Below are 24,013 nucleotides of genomic sequence, written 5' to 3' on the forward strand. Positions count from 1 at the left end.
GTTTATATTGTGTGTGTCCATCAGCTACCACAGAGACCTGACTGATAGCTGGTACAGTTGGGTTAGTCATCTAAAACTGTTTCCTTGTATTCACTGTCCTTAGCCCATGTGACTTTGCTTGGTACCTGGAAACACTACCAATTGTCTGACACAAATCGAGTTAGGTAAATTGTACTTAAATGTGAATTCAGGTTTAATCTGTAGAGCTGTAGAATTGTGGGGTTTTTTCAGGCTTGAGGAGAGTCATAACTGGTATGGAGGCAAGCTGCTACTACATGTGAAATGATGCTAGTGCATATCTCTCAGGTATATTTATGCTGGTAGGCTGCCATTATAAAACAAACTGGCAGAACGGTCCTGATCCTGTGGCTAAATCTGTAGTAAGTGAAACTACCACCTCAGGTGTTAACCAGGGGTTCACATAGCACAGCGCCAGTCCCTTTCTGACTTTGAGCAAGTTGTTCAATATCGAGTTGCATTACCAGTGCAGCATGGCTAGTATGCATCAGCTGGTTGGCGGCAAATCTCTCTGCATGCTCCTACTTTGTAGCAAATGAGGATTTGCAATAAGAGTGATCCTGGTCAGTAGTCATGGCAGGGGGGTGTAGATGTGAGGGTATTCAGAGTAGTAAGGGCAAAGTACGTCAAAAATGGCATAGAGGTGCAGCAATGGGACTATAAAATGGCACACTAAATTCAAGGTACATAAATGTACAATGGTGCATATAGCAGGTAGGTAGATTAGGGAGCAAAGGCACTTCTAGCTTCACCTGTAATGTGGTTAATTACCTTGAAGAACGAATTCAGTGTGATCTTGGAGTTATAATAGATGATGAAATCATTAGCTTCTTGCTGAGTGGTGGTTTAAAAATGTAAGTCAAATATAGAGAACCACTAGGAAAAGATCCAAGCAGGATATGTATAATTGTCATATTGTCTATATCATGGTTTGCCTACATCTTGAATAACTTGTGCAGTTTTGCGCTCACTTCCAGAAGGAGAATGTTTAGAGGAAGGCACTGGGAAAGACCAAAGCATAAAGCAATTTCCTTGTGAAGAGCAACTGAGTAAGGTGGGAACATCTCATTCTGGGAAAGGGGCAATGAAGGCAGTGGAGAAGATCTGCAAAATCCTGAGTAGCCTGGAGAGAGAGTATGGGAGCTAGTTCTTAATTGCTTCTTCCTGCAGTTGAACTGGAGGCCATTAAACAAAGCTGGAGGAAGGAAGAAAAAGCAGGCTTAAAACAAAAAGGAGGGTGTTTTACACAGTAGTTATAAAACTGTAGACTTTTTTTTTTGCCATGGGATGCTGCTGATGCAGAGATTCAAGAGGAAACTGGGCAAATACTTTAAAGAGATCCATTGAGAGTTCTAAAATAAACAAGCCATTGCAGGGGGATCTCCTGGGGAGTGTTTTCTTGACCTGTCCTTACTGTTATCCGACTGTCCCTTCATTGCCACTGTCAGAGACAAGACACTTAGCTAACAGATCTGCAGTATGAACCAATGTGGCTCTTAAATGTACAAATGAAGCTGGTTAGGTTAGGAGCTAACTGCGTGTGGTAAGTTTGAAGCCTGAACTCAGCTCCCAGTATATTTGTGTAAGGAAGAAGTCTAGCATTTCTTTGCATTGACAAAGAATTTTTTAAAGACTAAAAGCAGTTGAATCATGCTGTATCTACTCTCCATCTAAAGTGGTTTTACTAACATATAGGATAAGCAAGCAGTTGACTCTGCTGCCTAGTATTGTGGTGCAATTAAAAATGCTGATATTTTTTGCCTGTAACTTAAGCGAAGCTATTACAGAATATGTTCTAACCTAATGTATGAGAAAGCATAGCCTCATTATCTCAATCAACACTTAAAGTTTGTAGATATTCCTAAGAGAAGGCTTTTAATTTCCAACATGTAGAAGACTGCTGATCAAGCTTCATGTTTTATAGTAATGTAGTAAATATTCAAATCAAGGCTTTTTCAGAAAGCGATTGGCTTGTCATGCTAGCAAGAGGCTTTGTCTTGTATATGCTGTGTGTCTGATCCTGTTGTTCATCAAAGCAGACATTTCCTTTATGCTAAAAATAGTGAAACAAATAACTTAAGCAGCATTAAAACCCAACAGGGAGATTATTTTTTTTTAAGACTAGGATGTGCTTTCTAGGAATCTTCTGGAAAGGGTTTGTAGGATTCATATGATCCAGCTTTGACTAGTTGCATAAGCTTCCTGGAAACTATTCTATACAATGTAAGTCTTAAAGAGGATGCAGGAACTCTTCTTCACCTTTGGTAGCAATAGTCCGTATCCGAATGTGGAAGCTAGCACTGTAGCAGTCTGAAAAGACATCCTTGTCTCTTATCTGGAATGAAAAAATACTAATGAGGAAAGAATTTCCTAGAGTGGGCAACAAGTTGCTTTCGTTGTCGTAATGCTTCTCTCTTTTTTTTTTTTTTTTTTTTTTTATGATTTGGCCTGTGTGAATGACCTTTCAAGTGTTTGCTAAATTACTGCTTCAGCATCTGCCAGACTTGTTGGGCAACTATATTCAAACAGATATTCTTCATGTTTTGGGTTCTAGCCCTGCATGTTACCTTTCAGTGGCCTCCTGCATGCCTGTTAGGGCTGTGTGTGTTTCATGTAAGTAGTCATGAGTCTGTGGTACAGCCACTTCTTTAAATTTGAGAACCTGGTTTTGTTCTGTTGACAACAGGATGGTCTCTTTCTTCTGGTGTGGGGATGCTGGCCTTGCTGCCAGCTACACTGTAGCCTCAGTCCCCCTATGTGGGACAGTGAGCAGCTACAGAAGGCTTTTCCCACTCTAACTACATGGCGATCTCAGACTCCGTGCTGCCTCTGTCTTAATAGGTTTGGTTAGAGACTTATCTTGGAAGTAAATGAAATACTTGTATCCTGAAGCTATAAAGTGTCACTAATGGGAATGGAAGAAAAACAGATTTGAAAACCTCTTCTGGGCTAGATGGAGTCTCAGACATCAAAAAATATTGATGACAGTGCCACATGAAGTCCATGACAAGTGGCAGGAGGCAGCCTGTTAGTAGCCAGAGACACTCAACTAGCAGAATGTGGGAGTAAAAGCCAGGAAGCTCATTACTGAGCTTTGGGAAAACTGCTCGTCTGTCTGTTTCTTGCTATTTTGACTTAACTGACTTTTTGATTCTTTTTTTTTTGTTTTCCTTTTAATGAGCAGAAGCAGCCATCTGGTAGCTGAAGACCTATAGCAGAGAAGTATGTAATGTTACTCTCTGAGGACTCATTAAGTGTAGCTAAAAATGTTGGTGTAAAGCCTTATGAAATTAAAAGGGTTTTTTGTCTTTCTGAAATTAAAAGTAGTGGCTGCACTATAAATCTTGTTTTAGCACAGAACTCATGTCTGCAGTAGTTCCTTCAAATAGGCAGCTACTTTAGTTTCTTGAACATAACTTCTAGAGGATATGTTACTCTTAATACTCCAGGCTTCTACCCTGGAAGTCCTTTTGTCCCTCTGATGTGTGTAGTGCTTTTGTATTCTTTTTTCCCTGACCTTTGAGATGATCTGAGGCTAGGTCACTTGAACTTCATTTTTGCTGTGTTCCTGAGCAAACACATATCAGTTCACTGTCAGCATCTGTTTCTAGGCTAGCCTCTCCCTATCCTTTCCACCCACCCCAGACAAGTGGGTGTAGGCTAACCCACCCTAACAGCAGTGTGGAGGTGGTTGGTTATCTAACACTCTGCAGTGCCAAAGCTGAGAAATACCTATGTGATCATCCCAAGACCTAGTCACAAGGCTTGCCCTATCGCATTTGTAGTGCTCTTCTCCGGACTAAGCCAACCAAGCAGTTGCTAGAGTGGGTATTATGACTTGGACCTAAGTGAATAGGAGTGCGTGTGACTACAGGAATGGGATCTGGTGAAGTAACTGTGTATGTAAAAAAAGCCTTCTGCATCAATAATGTCTGCCAGCTTTGTAGCTCTCTTCAAAACAATTTTCCTTTGAAGAAAGAGAAGATTAACAGTTTAAGACGGTAACTTCTGAGGCACTAGCCCCCAATTAAAGTGGGTCATGGTTGAGATCTCCCACTCCAATGGCACCTTGTGGCCAGGCTGTTCTCAGTTTGGACTCTGAAGTGTTACTCAGTACTGCTCCTGCTCCTAGGGATCAGCAAAGGCTGTAATGTTGCTATATGAAAACTGTTTAAAGGCAGTAATAAACCAAGGTGTACTTGCTGCTAAGAACCCCCTGCCGTACAGCAATAGGCTTGGTGACATCTCAAACACTTGTGTGCAAAAAGACTAACTATGAATTGCATCTGATTTGTATCTCAGTCATTGGGGAGACAGACACTTTATAGTAGAAATAAAAGGTCTTTGATTTGCTTGTAGTTCCAGGCCTGTGTGTTTTCTCTCATTCAGGGGATAGGCCAGGTACTACTAATACTTGAGACTTGATCCATCCACGCTGATGAATGGAATGAGAAGTAAGCCTGCATCTATTTCTGTGCTAATTTTAAGCTTCAGTCCTGGCTACAAATTGCAGTCACATTCAGAGCATCATGTGTTATAGGATGCATGGTAGCTGTATGTACTCACCTAGACCTAAGCTTTTGAGTTGCTTCAGACAAGCTCAGGAACTCACTCAGCTGGGCCTCTCTCAGGATTCCTGCAGTGACTCCTTAGGTCTGGAACAAGGCAGTTGGTTCCCGGTGGGCTTCCTCATTCAGTCCTTGTTATGGTGTGCCCCCGAGGGGCAGTTCTGCAGCAAACATGAGGGAATGCTGATCTGTATGTAGGGCTTAGGTCTGTTGTGGTACATGCAGTCTGTACTGTGCATCAGGAACACACTTTTTCCATATAAAATCCCAGCAGATCAAAAAGTATAATCTGTAACTGCAGCAATAAGGCTGCTTCCCTCCTCTCCAAAGTAAAACACTGTTTCTAATAGTCCTCTATAAGTAAGGAGCTCTGTACTCTCCTCTCCAGGATGTAAGCATGAGGCAGGCAGTTGCTTCCAGCATCCAAGCTGCTCCTGAGTCTCTGGCTGCCCTACTGGGCCTCAGCCATATGCTAGCCTGGCCAGATTTATCAAGATAAATTAGGTGAAGTAGCCCACACCATCAGACTTTCAGGACTGTCTCTGAGCATGCCCTCTACTTGTCCCTCCCTGCAATATGCTGGAGTTCATTACTCCTGTGGCACCAAGATGTGTGCTATCAGATCCTCACCACCACAGGTATTGTAAGAATTGTCTTCTGGCTGAGGATGTGTGTGACAAAAGGTGTCTGTGTCCTCGCTAGTAGCCAGCAGGTGTCAAAGTCTGTGCCTGCTGTACTGCTTGTTGCCATGCAGCCTACTGATATATGCCCTCTCTTGCTTCAGGTCTTAAGCAACATGGGAAGAGAAGACTAAAGTTCCATCATGATCGGAGGCTTATTCATCTATAATCACAAAGGAGAGGTTTTAATCTCTCGAGTCTACCGGGATGACATTGGGTAAGTGCTTTTGTTGCATCCCTGGTCTTTGCATTTCTATCTCATTTTGGTGTGGACAACAACCCAGAGCTGCTTTGTTCTGCATTAGCTGTGCATGCATGTAAGACTGCAACTCAACTTGCTGCTCTAGGCTTAGTTCAGAAAAAAAGAGTCTGTTAAGCCCATGTCACCTACAGATGGTAGTAAAGGATGGCCTGCAGGCAAACTTGGGACTTTCTTTTGGATGGTAGAGATCTGGCTGTTACTCCAAATGCTTCAGCAACATGGACTGCCACTGTGGGAGTCTACCAGCCTCACTGTAATCATTAGAACTTTATGGGAGCAGTAATGCGGGAACTGTCTGCCATGGACTATAACCAGGGCTCTGAATTAGTTTCAAACACAGATGTCTAGCATCAAGTACAGGCATGCAGAAACTGTCTATGGTCTTGGAAAGTTATGTCTGCAAGCAGTCTTGTAGTAACCACAACTGTAGGCTTAAAGCTGGCATTCTGTGCCCCAACTTTGTATGGCAGTCTTGTATGTGAAAAGCTTACATTCATTGGGTAATTCAAGTTGTGGGAAGCACTGAAAGCCTTCGGTAGATTGTAGGTGTCTCTTTGCACTTCACACAAGTGTCATGATGCTCTCTTAGACTGGATCTGTACAATCCTTAGGCTGCTAGTTCCCAGAAGGGACCTTACTAAAAATTTGGTGTCTTATAGGCAGTGGATAGTGCTATAAGGAACCTGATATCAAGTGATAAATGGAATGAGAAGTAAGCCTGCATCTATTTCAGTGCTAATTTTAAGCTTCAGTCCTGGCTGCAAATTGCAGTCACATTCAGAGCCTCATGTGTTGTAGGATGCTGCTTGGACTGAAAACCTTAAGTGGCTTTCTTGCACAAGACCGCTCTTCCTAGTGGGTTTTCATTAGAGTTAGGCATTAGGTGGAAGTTAGTAATTGAAGTTAACAGAGTTAAAACATAGCTAATGGAAGCAGGGCTGTGGTAGGTGTTAATTCAGAGTCCAATGAGAGAGATCCTTCTGGCCAGTTTAGGAAAAAATAGTTTGTACCGGGTCTCCACAATGAATAGTGGTAGGATGTGCTGTGAAATAACTTGTTGCCATGAATTACAAAAAACTGTCCAGCCAGTCTGCCTTCAGACTGCTCTAGTCTGAGGAGTGTGTCCCTTTTGGTTATGGATTGTCTAGTGGAGGTTAAAAGTTGAGATAGAACTAGTAGTTAGTCAAGGTTTTCACTGTTTCATTGATGGAGTAGCAGTCAACACAGTGTCTGTAATAAGGCTTCACCTAATGAGCTTTAAATCTCTTGGCTTGTTCTAAGTTGACTAAGGCAGAATAAAGTAGCTGTTCTAAGGTTGCCTAAGTTACTCCAGGACTTCCACACAGAGCTGAGCCAAGGAAGCATTGTATTTCTGAAGCAGAAAACTACTGGCTACAAAGTTTTGCCTCTCCTCTGCTATACTAACTCATTTCAGTCTTGAATACTTGTTAGCTGAAGCTCTTCAGAGCAATTCATATGCCAGATCTGACTTTGTAAAGTTCCCGTAATGAATAGGTATCACACTGACTGAGCCACGCTATGTTGTGTGGGGGGCTAGGGACACTGTTACTGCAGTTTCTGGCAAAAATATTTTTTTTTTGTGGCTTGCAAACTTGAAGCACTTAAAGATAGGATTGTGCTCAAACTGATGTTTATTCAAGAAGGCCTTTTAATTTAAAGGGCATTCTGGCTGTGGAGATGTACACTGGGGATTGAAGTAGTTATTTTTAATGTAGTGATCCTCTATTGCTTTTTATCTTGGCTTGTTCCTCTTACAAAGTGAGTGACTTGTGTTCAGTACGTGATACAATACTTCCTGCTGGCTGGCCAGACAAAACTAGAAAACGGGATTTCCTGCCTGATCCTGTCTTAACTTTTTCATTTGGCAAAAGGTGCCAAAAATATTCAAGTGTTTTCCCTAGGACTTCAGGAGTCAAGTGTTCCCTAGAGTGAAATCCTCCATTCAGTTCCTGTGAAAGTGTCAGTCTTGTGACTTAGGTGGAGCTGATGCTGGCTATTAACCAAGCTTGCTCCCCAAGGTGTTGGATTCCTTCTGAAACAGGCTTTCAAGCCTGGTTTGGAATTTTTTTAGACATGTAACCTTATAAAACGAGTTGTCGTAAAATCACTATGTCTCATCTTGTGATGTAATCAAGTAACTTAGAATCTTGTCATTTCCTAGTCTGAACATTAGCATCAATATCAGGTCTACTTAAAAGCTTTTAGTATCCTAACCCTCAGAGGGAGGTAGGGAAAGGAATAGCCGTGATACTGTAGCTTGTACTCAACTCTGTAGGAGTTCTGTCTCTAACCAGCCAACCAGGTAATAGACTTCTAGAACACTATACAGTTCTTAATTCCTAAACGATAGATCTGAAGTGCTGAGGGGTGAGCCCATCCAGCTTGTTGGGAGGCAGGTTGAATGGGAAATGAGCATAGCTGCTGCCTGTCTTCATAAGTGATTGACCCTTAAGACTCCTTGGTCTTGGCACTTGCCTTTGGCATTCTGAAGCCTCAACCTATGTGTTGGGAGAGATTAAAGGTTATCTGTGGTTATGAGAACCCCTCCCCTTGCATAGTTGAAGGCTCTAAATAAGCACATACTGGCTCAAATGTTAATGAGCAAAGTGATGGTCAATGAAGAAACCCTTCCCTTGACTTTGTTAAAGGCAGAAGTACCACAAAACTTGAACTTTCTTTGCTTGCAACTTAGAATGGCTTTAGTGCATGTAGTGCATCTGTCCATACAGCAGCTAGCTGCATGCATAAGCAGCCTCTTCTAAAAAAAAAAAAAAAAAAGGCAAAGCACTATGCATTTAATTCAGGATACCATGGAGGGCTCTACTGTGATCTTCAAGTGCCTTGTTCTTCAGTGATATAGTCATTGGGAGAGCCTACCTGCATTTAAGAATGTAGCTATTTATTAAAAATAAGCTATTTGAAACTGAGCAGCTTACATGAGAAACTGCATGCACTTTAAATGTAATAGGCATTTGGTTTCTGAGCTTCTAATACATCGGCTTCATGGCTCTTGATCCTTAAGGAAAAAGTGCAAGCTGGATAGAGCAGTGTCTGAATCTGCAGGATGTGCTGTATCTCTCCAGATGTGCTCCAGCTCTATCAAACTTGCTGTATTTCCTGTTGGCTGGACCAAGCCAGAAAGTGTCAACCCAAACAGCTTCAAATGAGAAGTACTGTCATAGAAATGCCCACTCAGACTTGCAGCCCTGTTCTGAGGCAGACTGGGAAGAAGATGCCTGATACTCTGCAGTCCCCAGACGATGCTTCAGATTGAGGCTTTGGGGTTTTTCCACTCCAAGGCCTGCTACATGTATTAGCAGAGGAGACTGGGTATCACTGATGTGATATGGATGCAGCTTATCTGGTTTAAACACCCAGTTAGCCCTAAAATTCAGCCAAACACAAGTCCATCCACGCTGGCAGCCTGACCACGGCATGTCAGCGTTGTGCCTTGCAAGGGCTTCATTGCTGCCACAGCTTGTTACTGTCCATCCAATACCACCTTGGCCTTTTGTCCCCAGGAGCAGGGGGAGGGGGTGCTCTTTGGTCTTTCCTTATCTCTTTGGATTCATTGTGCCTTGTGTGTGTGTTTCTAACCCTTTCTCTTGTTGCTGTCACTCCTCCTTTCTCCGCTGGCGCCATTTCTGTCCATCCCATCTCATTGGCTGCTGTAGCAATAGGTAAGAGACGCGTGGTAGGCCATGACTGGCACTGCACAGTGGGCAACTCGTGTGCTAGATAAGCTTCACCAACCTGAGGCTTCTCCTCTAGCATGCACCAGTCTGGTTGCTGGTTCTGTTACTAGTTCTAGCGGGTTAGAACTTGAGGCTGGGAGGGCTAATGCTCCAGAACAAGCTGAACTTTCCTTGCAAGGCTTACTGGAGGGGAGGAATGGGGCTTTTAGATATTGTTATTTTATAGTAGATTAAATTACATTCTTATGGAAAAACTAAGGTACAAATGAAATATTAATTTAACTCAAAATTGCAAACCTTCTGGAGCAATAAAACCTGAGAAGTATTTGAAGGCCAGAGTTTTGCTTATGGGGGAGCATGTTTACTGATGAAGCTTCTACGTATGTATCCAGACCTTCAAGGAGCAAACACCTGCTGTGGTAGCGTATGTTCCTTTGAATATCCTTTGTTTTCAAACTTGGAACTGTCTGCTGGATTGTTGACAACCCTCAATGCTTACGAGCTTTTGTATGCCTGTATCCTTGCTTGTGAGGATATTATTACTGTCTGCTCTCAAACATGGTTCTGCATAATCAGTACCGTGGCCTTGATACTGCAGTCAGAAGACCCTCTGTTCTACACAGTGTCTGAGAGTATGAGTAATAAAGGACAACTAGATGGGTCTTGCCTTGGTGTGTAGACTATTGCTTTAAGTCTCAGTCTTGTCATATAAAGCACTTAGGCTTCCTTCCTGTGTTCTTAGGATTGGTGGACTTTAACTTAATTTGGGGAGTTTATCCTGACTTGTAGCTACAGGATAGGGAAACTCTAGTGTGGAAGAGCTGGCATCCAGAATGCCATTCAGACATCCTTGTTTACCCAGGAGGGATTTGTTCCCTGTCACTAGTATATAGACAGTTTGGTTAAAGATGGCAGCAGCTAGGGGAAGCTTGCACACACCTTTTCAGCACTGTGCAGAACCTCTTTACCGTAAATGGTACTGGACCATCCAGTGCACGTAATGCAGTGCTACTAGCACGTTGCACTGTGAGGACCCTAAGTCCGTGTGCAAGAGACCTATTCTGAAGCCTAGCAGGCTTGAGAGGACGTGTAACTGGGAAGCCAGAAATGTTCCTAATCCTGCTTGCTGCTTTGAGCCTGCCCTCCATGGTGCCTGGGGTATGGAGGTGAGGTGGATCTGAGAACTAAAGCTCCCTTTTGTGGTGTACCTGGGCACTGACATCTGTCAGGTGACCCTGGGTAGGTTTTGCTGGTTTTTCCTCAGTGGTATGTCTGTGAGGAACTGCCATCGACAAATATCTTGGGAGACTACAGCTTGCTTTGGGGCAAGACTATGAAGGCCTGGGCATCCAAAGTAGACAGTAACTAGGTGTTTGGCCAAAACTGGGCTCTTTTTGAGCCATAAGCTGCTACTGTGTTTGTTCGCGGCTATACCAATCAATGGGGAGTGCTAGCAAAATTAATTGAAGGGAAGGTTCCTTTGCCATCTGACTCCAGATGGAGGTTAGCTTCTCCTTCTGACTACAGTTACACTGTAGTCCAAAGCTCCTTAGACCAGTAGCGCTCTGTCTCTCCTTTAGTTTGTGCAGAATTTAGTGTCTAACTCTGCTCAGAGCCTTCACTTCTCCCTCTTGGAGACATCCTCAGGCACCCTTCCTAAGTAAGCTTGGTGTATGTAGTTCAGTGTCTGACTGTAATCGTATAAGCAGAACTGTGCAGCCAGCTTGTTTTCACGTACACTGTGCTAACTTATCTTTGGTGATGATCTCGTAGGCGGAATGCCGTCGACGCCTTCCGTGTCAATGTCATCCATGCACGGCAGCAGGTACGCTCTCCTGTCACCAACATCGCCCGCACGAGTTTCTTCCATGTCAAGCGTTCCAACATCTGGCTGGCTGCTGTCACCAAGCAGAATGTCAACGCTGCCATGGTATTCGAGTTTCTTTACAAGATGTGTGACGTGATGACTGCCTACTTTGGGAAGATCAGCGAGGAGAACATAAAGAACAACTTTGTGCTGATCTATGAGCTACTGGATGGTAAGATGTTTCCCTTATCTGCTATGTGATATTGCACTCGGTCATTCTAAAACCCTTAGCTTAGTTTGATGTAGTAATAATCCTTGAAGTATTTTTAACATGTGTGACCGAGTTCAAAATTACTTGTTCTGCTTTCTAATGCCACCTGTACTGGAAGTGTGAATAACGTCTCAAGCCCGTAGCCTTGTGTTAGTTGTGGCTCACTTTGCTGAAGTGTTGGGAGCTATGCACTTGTATAAATGACACAGCTGGTACTGAACCCCAGCTTCTGAGTGGATCCTTTGTAGATGTAGGGCTATCATTATACTGAGGTTTATAAAGAGGGCTATCATTAGCACCTCCAAGGCCAGCCATCCCAGCTAGTGCCCAGGTGGCTCTAACACTGTATGGTAGCAGTCACCCCAGGCTGCAGCTGGTTGCCACTCTTGGGTTCTCTCTTGGGGGCAGTTCTGAGACAGAAGGAAATCAATAAAACCCAACCTGCTCTGTCCCAGCCCTACCTCCCCCAGTGATACAGCCGCAAATTTCACCATGGAATAATAATAGTGTCCCTTGAGCTGCTCGTGGTACCAGCCTGCCTGTGGAGATTGCCCTTGAGCTGTTCCTGTTTCACATAACATGAGCACTTTGTATTAGTTATGCCTCAATTTGTTTTCCAGACAAGGCACCACGCGTATGTGTCCTGGGATTCTTAGCCAAGGGTCACAGTGACTGATGGTTTCTCTGTTCCCTCTGGGCAGATCAAGAGACTGCTGTTTCTCTGCTTTGGTCAGTCACTGCTGTCTCCTAGTAGGCACAGTGACATCAAAACCTGCCAGTGCGGTGTTACTCAGTATTCATGTTAGTGGTCTTCTCCCCTCTAGATCTCTTGTGGGGTTGCTCCTTTCCTCTTTGAGGGAAGTGGGTGTTAAGTGCACTGTCTGTAGTTAACATCTGTTTCTCTCCCACACTGATCATCCTGCAGTACCACTACTCTGGTGTTATTTTTTTAGGTTTTGTTTTTTATTACATCTTCATAAGAAAATCAAAACCTAAAGAAAATGCTGCGAAGATAGGTTGTTCTGCTGTTGGATAAACCTTCTTTGTTGTCCCTTGGATGTTTTTGGAAAAACTCCTCAGTGTGCCCTGTGCATGTGGCTAGACTAGTTGATATTTAGTCCTGAAGTGCAGTTGTGTTTAAAAACTAGCAAATTCGTCAGTTGGACAGCTTTCCATCATGCCTCCTCTCCAAAATATTGCACTGGGAAGTCAATTTAGCAAGGCTGTTTCTTTTCTCTTGGTAAGGAATGCTCCAGCAACTTATCCAGAAATTTGTTTAAGCAGTGTCTGTGCACTAATTGGCTCTTTCCTTCATAGGAATGGTTAGCATGGTTGGCATGTTTATAACTTGCAGCTCTGAACTAACCTTCTTTTACCCTTCTGTAGAAATCCTGGACTTTGGCTATCCTCAGAACTCTGAAACAGGGGCCCTGAAGACCTTCATCACTCAGCAAGGCATCAAGAGTCAGGTAACCAGGAGAATTTGGGGTACAGCACTGCTCTGATGGTGAATTTTCTGTAAGCCTGTTCAAGAAAGTACGGTCTTAATTACCAACTAACCATTTGACCTGTGCTGAGTGGAGGTGCCTGAGTAGATTGAGGACACCCTGGCAGGGATGTAGCTCAGTGGCATCTCATTCTAGTTGTCTCTGCGCTTGTGTGACCTCATGTTCCCTGGCGCATGGTAAGATGTGGGAGGCAGGGCCCTGAGCTAGGATAATGCTGGTCCCTTGCATGTAAATGATTGCTGGCTTCAGGCTCTGCTCTATGTCAGCTTCTGACAGAGGATAAACAAATCTACCTGCTGAACCAGAAATAGCTCTTCTGTGTGTGAATCTCGCTGAGCAGGTCTCTTCTCCACTAGCCTTCAGTGCTTTGAGCTGTCAGGCTTTCCTGCCTGCCTTGTAATGAAGTATTCTTCAGCCTTGTGAATCTTGCTGTCAGTCAGGAAGCTGATGTTATTCTGTTGCTGCCTGTAACATGTTTGCAGGTCAGCATCAGTACAGTCTGAGCTTTCTCATCTTAGAGATGAGAATTTCAACGGTGCATTTGGCACAGTATTAACCCTTGCAACAAAGTTTACATGGAGGTAGAAGATAGAGGGCACCTGGGGAAAAAGACACTTAAATTGGACTGTTCTTGGGAACATGTTTTAAACTAGCTTTAATCGTACTCCAGGCTACAGCCCTCAAAACTAGGCTTGCCATCTTGGACAGCTCATGCTCTACCTCTGAAACCAAAGGACTGTTATAGTCACTGTTTTTCATGTCCCTAAGGAACATTGCTCACCTTGTCCATCTAACACAGCTATGCAACTCATAATGAGGATTTAGCCTAAAACTCAGTCGTCTCCCCTGTGTAGCAGGTGAGTCAGGAAAAAAGCTGGGAGTCAGTTTGTACTGAAGCTGTTTGCAGCAGAGATCTGGGTGAAGCTTCAGCCCCAAGGTACAAACAGAAGCAAAGCGCTAAACAAGAGCCTGCCTGGCAACTGTTCTTGTTTAGGATAAGTAGAGGTCAAAGTCTCTGGAGGCTCTGTTTCAACTCTGTTCATCAGCACTGACTTCCTAAGAACTCCTTTTTAAACTTTTAATCTACTAGTAGCAAGACTAGCTGCATCTCTCAAGAAGGAGGGGAGAGAGAAGTTGCCCCTGAGCAACATATTTCCTGCTAGAACAGCAAACAGTGTTTTGCAAGAGGGCATGCGTATATCAGTGGCCAGATGTGAGTGCATCCGGTCTCAGTCCCCTATCCCAAGCCCTAGTGTAAATCACTCTGGCCTTCTGCAGTCTGACATTTTGGGCAGTCAGCACTCAAGATAGCTGAGTCAGCTCCTGTTCCTAGGAAAACTCAAAACTAACCACCACCCTCACTTCCTTCCCTAGCTCTTTTTTTTTGCTTTTGTCTGTTTTAACAAACTCTTACGCTGTTTGTGTGCAAACCACTGTCACAGCATCTTGCTTCATTCAACAGCAAGTTTAGCTCTTCCCTGCCAAAGAGGAGTTTGGACTTCAGCTTTACATAAGTAAGCAGTTATTTTGCTCTGTGTTGGAATTTTGTGCAGCTCAGTTCAAAAAGCAGAAGTAATCCTTTCCAGGCACAGTACTGCAAGGGCAACAATTGAAACTGTACTTGTCATATTTCCTTGTCTGCTCTCTACTCTGGTACATCTAGCCCCCAACTCCTCCTTCACTTCTTCACTTACAGCCAACTTCTGGCAGGTACCTTGCACGACAATCTGGGACTGGGTGACCTGTCATCTGTGTTCCCTTATCCCTGCTTAATTCCTGATGGTGCTTTCCTTGGGCTTGTGTCTTGCTGAATTTAAGGAGCAAAATCCACAGTTAAGGCAGACTTTCCAAACTCAACTTTTTGACTTTGTTCTCAATGAAAGATTTGAGGCGTACTGAGCTGCTGCGCTCTGAATGCCCACCCTGTATGGCTACAGTGGTCTTTCCAGGGCTGGCGATCTTGGAATACAAGATCAGCGCTTTTTTCTTTTTTTTTTTTTTTTTTTTTTTTTTTTTTTTTGTGAAAGTGGGTTCGATATTGCTGTGTTGCTTGCTAAGGGAAGTACCCCTGTGCTCTGGGAATGGGGTGATGTGGCGCACAGGTTTTAAAAGGTGCTGGTGTGCAACATGATTTCACTTCTAGTCCCTACCCATGAAGAAGCCCACTACTCAAATAGCAGGACTGCAGCCCATGCTGATGTCCTGTATCAGAACTGATGCAGGCATTGGCTCAGATATCTTCCTCTAGCAGAGACTAAACCTGCTTTTACAGCTTGAGGTGGAGCTGTGCTCTGTTCTCAGTTCTCACTCTTCATATCCTGTCTGCATCTGTCCAGACTTCATTAACTAGATGAATGCTGTAATTTTCTTCCCCTCCAAGTGCTTTCTGGGAGTGTGAGTTGGTCAACTCTTAGTTACAGTATTTCCCCAAACCTTAGACATACTTTAGTGGTAAAATGCTAGTGTTACTTTTTGAAAGTGAGGAGAGGGCTGCCACCAGCTGCAAGAGCTCAGGAAACCTGCTGGTAGCTGTCTGCCTTTAACCTAGTCAGCATGCTGGCAACTGAGTACAACAAGTTGGATATTCTTGTCCCATTTTAGCTGACTTATTCGTCCAGCTCAGGGCAGCTCCCAGTCCTGAGAAATCTCAGACCCGGGTGCCTTCAGTCCCTCGCTTAGGGAACACTCATGCTGCTGGGTGATCTCAGCTTCAGCACTCGCCAGATACCTGCTTCCAGATCCATCCAGTCACTTTCTGTAGTGACTAGTGGAGGTTCATGGCACTGATGCTGTTGCAGGAGATGGGAACGTCAGCACATGATCAGTGTCCCTTTGAAAGCCAGAGAACTGGGTGTTATATCTACATGTGCCTCTCATTCCTCTTAAGCCTGAACAGAACATTGAACAAGGCAGGTAAGGAGGCTTTTTTTTTGTGGGACAGATGAGGGAGGTACTTTGTACTGCGTTGAGCACTTACCTAGGCAGTTCCCAGGGGAGTAAAAAACTCTGTCTCTTAGATGTTACGATAATGGCTCTGCTTGCTCAAGGAGTGACCACGTCTGTGGCAAGAGCATGTGTGAAACCAAGCCACTGCTGGCTTAAAGCTGAGATCATGTACTGCCACCCTGTGGGCCCAGTGCAAGGCTGCTGCGGCAGGACCCACTTCTGTGTTGTGCAGTCGTTGTGGTGGAATAGGCAGAATTAACAAGGATATAATTTTATTCAGGACCCAGACTTAAGATGCCTGCAATGCTGGGTGCCTGGTACTTCGCATAGTCTGGGCATCTGTGCCATGGTAAACATCCAGGACTTGTTTTAGGAACAGCAACATGAGGAGTCTGCTCTGCATAGGAACATTACTGGGAGTGGTATTTGGCCTGTCTGTCACTCCCTCTGCTCTACCTTGTATTTGGGTGGTGCATAATGGGCCAAGCCTGAAAAGCCATTTCACTGCTAGGAGTGCTGGGTTTCCTGAGGGGAGCTAAAGGTCAAAGCCCCTCATGTTGTTTGTGCTAATTAGCTACCTAATTAATGATGAGCTGGCCTGCTTTGTTCCTGTCCTGAGGTAGCCTTAAGCCTAACCTGCCTCTTTCTCCCTTCCTCCCTTTTCTTGCTATTGACCTGCTTGCCTGTTAACCCTGTGTGCACCACACTTGCTGCTATACATCTACTTCTTGACTTTCTGCGTGTGACTGGACCCCGCCTGTAGCATCAGGTAGGAAACCTCCCTGTGCCTCTCAACACAATCCTTAGTGCTTTTAGGAGGCTTAGAGCCTGGACGCTGTTAGATGCATGTTAGATTAGTGTTGGTATGTAACTCTAATGACTGCAGTCATTAAGAAGCAGTCCTTGGGGACTGGCTGTCTTGTGGCCCTAGGGTTTCATGTTGGATAAGGGTGTGAACTGGCCTGTCAGATGCTTCTCTGCTTAACATGGATTGATGTATCAGTCTGAGACATGATTTGAATGTCATTGGTGGAGCCCATGCCTCCCTGCACCTAGATGTAGCCTAATGGACTAGCTAACAAAATGGAAGAACCTTTCCTGCTGTCGTTATGACCAATTTTTAGTTAGGCATAGAATTTGCTGTATTGAGGAGAGAATGACCAAATCATGGGGGGTGTGACAGCACCCATATCTAAGTGTCAAAAGCAGTTGTGTGTAATAAATGGCAAGCAGTTGATTTGGAGTAAGGTTTCTTAGTCTTTGAATTTATCTAGAGGTCTAAGATGTCATTTCTTCCCTTCAGACTAAGGAAGAGCAGTCCCAGATCACCAGCCAGGTGACTGGACAGATTGGATGGAGACGTGAAGGGATCAAATACCGTCGCAATGAACTCTTTCTTGATGTGCTGGAGAGTGTGAATCTCTTGATGTCCCCACAGGGTAAGTAGGTGTTGAGCTGGCATCCTTCTCCCCTTCAAGGTTTGTGAGTGGGGACTTGCATAAGTGTTCTGAACTGCACTCTTCTCTACACCAGGTCAGGTTTTGAGTGCCCATGTCTCTGGCAGAGTGGTGATGAAGAGTTATCTGAGTGGAATGCCAGAGTGCAAGTTTGGCATGAATGACAAGATTGTCATTGAAAAACAGGGCAAAGGGACTGCGGATGAAACGGGGAAAAGGTAAGAGGCATTGGGGTAAAAGCCACTTGCCACCAGGGACTCTTACGAAAGGGCAGCACTTAATCGCTTTTCTGATCTGACAGACAAAGCTGATCTTTTCTTCCCTTCAGATGTTACTGCTAACTTTTCTCTGGGTAGGTCAGTTGTCATGCAAGCTACCAGCCTGAGGGCCTCAATACAGAGGGCTTCTGTACAGCTCTTCAAGTATTAAGATTCAAACATAGTGTTAAGTGTGGAGTTCCTGCAGCTGGAAACACTTCCCCAAGATGGATTTTCCCAGAATTTGTGTCTCTAGCAGTTCTAGTCAGTGCAGAGACTCTTTATTCATAGGATGCAGTAATAGCGCTGCCAAGGAACAGTGAAGGAACCCCTCTGACCATAGCCTGCTCTACCTGGACTGTTCCCACAAACTAGAACAGCTGACAGACTAACACTGGGTAAGCCCCTGCTGCTGACATACGAGTGGTCAGTGGCCGTGTGGATTGGAGGCTTATCCCTTCCGGGAGCCCAGCTCCCTTCCTTCCTAGCTGCACCTCAGCCAGTACCCACATTGAAGCTGAGAACAGGTCTTATGCCTTTTCCAGCCTTCCTGCTTGGGGTGGAGAGATAAAAGCAAAGGGACTGCCACTTTTCTCTCACAAACCGTTTGCAACTCAACTGTGTTTCTCTTGGTTGTTTGTTTGTTGTTTTTTTCTTTTGCTGACCCCCAGTGAATTGGGAAGGTAGATAATCTGCTTCAGCTGTGTGTGCACTCTGCTCTCCCCCTGTCTCTTGCTTCGTGTGACTTGTGCATGTAACTTGGATCTCAGACACTTTCCATGATGGTTCCTGTAAACAGAGCTGAGCTGCTATTTGCCTTTTCTCTCAGAACCAAGCCAAGAGCTATCGCTTCACTGTCACCTTTAAGCCATCTTTCCCATACCTGAATCTAGTAAAATGGATGAGCCTCAGGTGGCTGCCCAGTGGGGATATACTCTAGTGAAAATGTCACCTGCGTAGGCCTCTGAAGAGTCAGTAACACTGTCCCAAAGCTTCTGTGCTGTGAGTGCCTTTGCCTGTAAATGTGCTATTTTCTTGAGTTACAGAAGCAAGATGGACAGAGACTCTTGCTAGGTGGTTGTCCCTAGCTGTAGTTGTCCAGTCAGCAAGAGCTTGGAGATGTTACTCTCCAGAAGCATTTAGTTATGAGGTGACCAAAAATGACAGCTGCTGCCAATTGCCTTTTAGCATCTAGCATGTGGCAATGCCAAACCCTGAGTAATGCTGCCTGAGACCTGGAGCAGTGCTAGGCAACAGGGCTTTCCCAGCAGTTTTCCAAAGAAACAGGAACTAGTCGGCTAACATTGGCTGTCATCTGGGCAACAGATTAGGAAAGACTAACTCCCACTTATGAAGCACAAACTACACCGCTGGGTTGTGTAACTAAACAGCCAGTCAGCCTGGGGTCAGTCTGCTTCCCATTTGTGCTGGTAATGGTAGTTCCTAGGACAGCTGAACCTGCCTGTAGTGCTTATACTATCTCAGCACACTTGCGTGGTTGTCCTGTTGCTCCCAGCAGTTGGGGCAGCCTAAATATCACAATGCTACACTGCTGCACCTTCTCTACACTGCTGCCTCTTCTGTTGCTACCACCTTCTCATTTTCTGGTCCCTCTCGGTAGCTGAGAGTTCTTGGCCGACCTCAGGACCTGTAGCAAGGAAGGTATTCTCAGAGACTAGAACCCAGCACAAGTTCAGTGCTGGCAGGTTAGGCTAGTGCACCTAGGTGGACAGATGGTAGCTGTGCAGATTTTTAGAAGTGAAAGATACAAACTTCTATGGCATAATATTGTGGTCTTTGGCAAATCGGTTCAGAATCAAACCACCTGCTAGCAGTGTGGAAATCAACAGCTGTGAAGAGATTTCTGAACAGGAAGACCCTGAACCTGACATCTCCTGGCTGTGTGGCAGTGGGATAGCTTTGTGGACAGGAAAGTGTTTTCTCTCCTTTGAACTGTGCTGCAAGAAGACTTGGGCTAGCAGAGTTGCCTTTGCAGTACCGAGATGCTGCTGGCAGGCAGACCCAAGTGTTGTGTTGCTGGCTATGACGGAAGGGTGCTCCTCTAATCTCTCTCCTCTTTGGGGAGAGGAGGGAGAGAATTCTTTCAAACAAGCTTCCTGAAATACGATTTTTGTGGTGGCAAAACAAGCAAAGTCTGAGCCAAGAAGCTGCTGTCCCCTAAATCTCTCCCTGCCTCCCCATTTCCTGGATACCTGCGATGGCAACATGCTCTGTAGAGTAGTTTCTGCCTGGGCAGACTTTGACTGCACCAAGATACCAGGGCTGCAGCTTGCACTTGTTTAACTGTGTCTTGTGTCTTTAGCGGCAAACAGTCAATCGCCATTGACGACTGCACTTTCCACCAGTGCGTGAGGCTCAGCAAGTTTGATTCTGAGAGGAGCATCAGCTTCATTCCACCAGATGGAGAGTTTGAGCTCATGAGGTACTGTGGTGGGGGATGAACAGGCTGGTGTTGGCGTCTGCTTGCTGCTACAGTAGTGTTGCTGCTCTCGGGCAGACTTGCAGCCCTTGAGCACCTAACAAATATGCACTTGCTGCCTTGTTTTCAGAGTGGAATCTGTAGGGTGTCCCACAAATCCTTCTGTTACAAATGTGGTAGAAGCCCAGCTGCATGGTTTTCTTTGCCACAACCATAGTGTTGGATGTGGGTTTCTTTACCCTTTAGTTTGCTGTATCTGGTTTTTTTTTTAGTGCTTAAAACTGGTGTCCTTGAACAGGGCCATTGTCAGGAACCAGCTATAAAACTTGGGACTCAAGAAACCATTGCTCCCCTACAGCAGCACAGATTTTACTGCTGCTTCCTTCTGGGATGGCTCCCTTTCTGGCTGATGTTTCTAAGCTGTACCCTGTATGCAGAGGCTGTCTCTTTAGGAAGGTGGTACAATTTGAGTCCATAAGGGAGTTAACTGCTCCTCAGAGTTCACTGTTGCTTCCATCCCTGCAGATACCGAACCACTAAGGACATTATCCTTCCCTTCCGTGTGATCCCACTAGTGCGGGAGGTGGGTCGGACCAAGTTGGAAGTGAAGGTGGTGATCAAATCAAATTTCAAACCTTCCTTGCTGGCTCAGAAGATAGAGGTAAGAGAATAAAAACCTATGGTCTCTTGTGCCTGGGAGCTGTGCCTCTGTGTCCCCTGCTGCGAAGTCCTCAAGCTTGTACAGGACTAAAAGAGTGAACTGAATGCCCCACAGATGCGTGGTGCTGCTGTGCTATGGAAGGGAACTGCTGTAGAGTAGAGAGGTGGAAGTTGCTTTCAGTTGCACAGCCACCTTGGCAGAGGCTTCATTCCCTGCAGCAACTGTTCCCTTAATGTCTTGACCACTGTGAAAAGTTGATGTTCTTCTGTCTGCATGATCTGATGCTATGTCAGACAGGCAGCAGGCTATGAGCTGTGTAAGACGGGCTAAGGGTGGCTTTGCAGCTTAGTCCTCTTCTGGGAAAGGCTTACTGCTGCAAAGCTAGGCTGTCCAGAGCCTGGTGCAATCAGACCTCCCTGGCCAGCCTGGCATCCTTCCTGAGCTCATCTGCCCAATGCTAGCCAGGCTTCCTGCAGCCTGAACTGGAGAGCTCTGCCCTGTTCCCCGCTGACTGTTGTGGATTCTGAAAATGTGTTTGAACCTTTACTTCAAAGCAAGAAACCAGAGAGCTAGCCTAGGATGCCTTGTGGTAGCCGATGTTCTCTGGGCCCTGAGGTGGGAGAGAGAAGGCTGAGGGGTCCAGGACAGGACTTCCCGTGAGACTGCACAGGGTGCCCAGGCTGCCGTCTCCTTGTCCCGGCTCACCAGACTTTGCCTTCCAGGTCCGGATCCCAACGCCCCTCAATACCAGTGGAGTGCAAGTCATCTGTATGAAAGGGAAGGCAAAGTACAAGGCCAGTGAGAACGCCATTGTCTGGAAGTAAGTGAGCGTGTTGGGTCTGGGGTGCTGCAGAGTCTGTGTAGTGCTCCTGTCTGCCCTGAGCACGTGTAGTGAAGGGCAGAATAAACTCGGGCACTTTCTCACTTCTGGGCTTTCTCTGATAGGATAAAACGTATGGCTGGAATGAAGGAATCGCAGATCAGTGCGGAGATTGAACTGCTGCCCACCAATGACAAGAAGAAGTGGGCTCGGCCCCCAATCTCCATGAACTTTGAGGTGAGTCCCTGTCTGCCTTCCAGGGTGCAGCTAACCTTAGAGAAGCTTGGTCAGTCCAGTCCGTTCTGCCCTCATGGGAGTTGCACAGGTTTGAGTGCTCCCTGTCCCAAGCTGACGTGTGAGCCTTCCTAACATGAGGCCAGCCAAGTGGCAAAGCTAGTGGACGAAAATTGCCCTTAAAGCCACTGGAGTCTGTCACCATGCGTGCAGGGAGCAGGGAAGGGAACCAGTGGCTCTTGGTGTCCATTTCTGGGTGCATAGCCCAGGGGTCCTCTGGCATTTGTGTATGGAGAGCATCTCACCCCTCTGTTCCAATGCTCTATTGCCTTTCCCTTTCTCAATAGGTCCCATTTGCACCCTCTGGGCTGAAGGTGCGCTACCTGAAAGTCTTTGAGCCAAAGCTGAACTACAGTGACCATGATGTGATAAAATGGGTGAGGTACATCGGCAGGAGCGGGATCTACGAGACCAGATGCTAGCCCCAGCAGGCTGGTGGGCTCCCTCTTCTCCAAGCCATCCTCTGCCTCTCCTCAGTCTTCAACTACATTCAGAGAAAACATCTGCCTGGCCCCTCTACGCAGATTGAAAGACCCTGTGGCTCACCTTGGGAGCGAACTTGCCTGCCTGTGCTCAGTTACCACCCACGCTGCAGCTGAAGTTCAGAACCCAGTCGCGCGCAGGGGTGCAGTCAGCCTCCTGCTCCCCGTCCCAGGGTGAGGAAGGGCTAGTCTAACTCCCATCCTCTTGTGATCTTTCTAGGGAACGTCCACCATTAAACTCCTCTTCTGTTGGTGTCTCACTACTTGCATCATATCCTAGTATTTTTGAAGTTCTTGTGCATATGTACTCGTAGAATAGACCTAAACATAGACTGGACAAATCTGAGTTGAAGTTACCCTGGCTTCTGTACTAGCTATTGCTGTTGTGGTAGATGTTGCTGGCCAGTCTGAGATGCCTGGGGTGGTGAGTTTGTCAGGCCTCCACCAGAGGAGATGGTGGGCTCGCCAGATCTCACCACCACCTTATATTTCTTGCAAAGTCGTCAGTATAGAGTCCTGCCGTGGGAAGGTTTGTGACCAAAAAGGATGAGGGTTTAGGCTCTTGCTGGTGTGTATGTGGGTGGCACAGCATTTCAGGTCCTTAGAGCACCTACCCCCACCCACTGCTGGCTCGAGCCAGTCTGTCCTTTCCAAACAAATTGGAAATGTGGCCCCTCTGTCCCAGGGAGTGCGGGTCAGCTGAGCTCTGTCAGGATGTGAACAGGGTCTGTCCTCGGGGAATCTAAAATGCAGTTGGCAGTAAGAGCCCCGTGCCCTCTCCACACTTCTACCAAACGCTTCTGGGCCATAGGAATGCTGCTGCTACCCACAATCCTGCTTCTGGTAGTGTGGTCTCCATTTTGTACACTTTGTGATTTGTCCAGCTCTGAATCTAATAAAGTATGTAGAACGGAGAAGGCTACCCGCGCTGCTGTTTGGGACTTGTGGTGCAAGAGCCTGGGCTGTGCTCTGGGCCTGTGCCAGGGTGTCTCGAGGCTTGCTTTTGTTGCTTCCCCAGCCCTGGGCTGCCTGGGAGTTAGTAGGTGAAAAGAACGAGTGGTGCTTGTGCTTTTTGCACAAGCAGTGCCAGTGCTAGATTCCAGCTGCTGCCACCACTGCCGCAGCTCCCTGGGGAAAGGCGGGTGCTCTGGGCTTTCCCCCCCAGGGCTGGTGGCTCACCAAAACCTGCAGCTGGGCTGCCCTGTTGGTAAAGCATGTCCAGCCCCCTGCAAGCCTGGCTTCTCTGCCCAAGCCTGGCCTAAGTGAAACTTGGTGGCTTTTCCTTGTGAGCAGCTGAAAAAAAAAAAAAAAAAATCAGTGGTGTTTTCACTTTTGAGTTGGCTTTTGGAGGCTGGGGGCAAGGAGAGCGCTGTGGCTGAGGGTACCAGGGACTGCTGCAGCAGCTGGAACCGGCCGCTGGCTGAAGGCCCTCTGCCTCTCATCGGGGTGTGCCCGAGCATGGGCACGGCCCCAGCCACCGGGACCTGCCCCTGCCTGCTTTATGCCCAGTGCCTTTAAAAAAAAAAAAAAACAAACCAAAACCAAACCACAGGGGTTTGAGAGCTGAAACTGTTATTTTCCTTCTAAAAAAGAGGCGGGGGAAAGAAAAAACCAAACCCTGACAAAACCCCGTTCCCTGTCGGGCGGGGGAGCAGGGTGCGAGCAGCGCTCTGACCGGCCCGGTGCCGGCGCTTCCGAGAGCAAGCCCGTGCCGCCCGCGCTGTAGGGAAGGCCGCCGCCGTCCGCGGGGCCCTTGCCCGCCCGCTGGGTGCCGCAGGACTGCTGTCCCCGCCGGCCGTGGCACCGGCCCCGGTACCGGCCCTCCG

At 46.3% G+C, this 24,013-nt stretch overlaps 1 protein-coding gene across 3 annotated transcripts in view; it reads left to right on the forward strand.

Annotated features, from left to right (window-relative positions):
- The window catches only part of AP2M1 (adaptor related protein complex 2 subunit mu 1), a 30,097-nt gene extending 6,993 nt beyond the window's left edge, over positions 1–23,104 (forward strand). Inside the window, exons 2-12 of one of the 3 annotated variants that reach the window (XM_050902166.1) lie at positions 5,371–5,483; positions 11,018–11,283; positions 12,709–12,791; positions 16,540–16,545; positions 17,080–17,215; positions 17,310–17,451; positions 19,814–19,933; positions 20,456–20,591; positions 21,314–21,411; positions 21,537–21,648; positions 21,993–23,104. In XM_050902166.1, coding sequence (XP_050758123.1) covers positions 5,410–5,483; positions 11,018–11,283; positions 12,709–12,791; positions 16,540–16,545; positions 17,080–17,215; positions 17,310–17,451; positions 19,814–19,933; positions 20,456–20,591; positions 21,314–21,411; positions 21,537–21,648; positions 21,993–22,127 — 1,308 coding nt within the window. In that variant the 5' untranslated portion in view covers positions 5,371–5,409 and the 3' untranslated portion in view covers positions 22,128–23,104. Of the gene's footprint in view, positions 1–4,455; positions 4,473–5,370; positions 5,484–11,017; positions 11,284–12,708; positions 12,792–16,539; positions 16,546–17,079; positions 17,216–17,309; positions 17,452–19,813; positions 19,934–20,455; positions 20,592–21,313; positions 21,412–21,536; positions 21,649–21,992 lie in introns of those variants that run through there. The other 2 variants (XM_050902165.1, XM_050902164.1) reach the window with 2 other exon arrangements.
- The last annotated feature ends 909 nt before the right edge of the window (positions 23,105–24,013 follow it).

Source organism: Gymnogyps californianus, chromosome 10, assembly GCF_018139145.2.
Source record: "Gymnogyps californianus isolate 813 chromosome 10, ASM1813914v2, whole genome shotgun sequence".
Taxonomy (NCBI): Eukaryota; Metazoa; Chordata; class Aves; order Accipitriformes; family Cathartidae; genus Gymnogyps; species Gymnogyps californianus.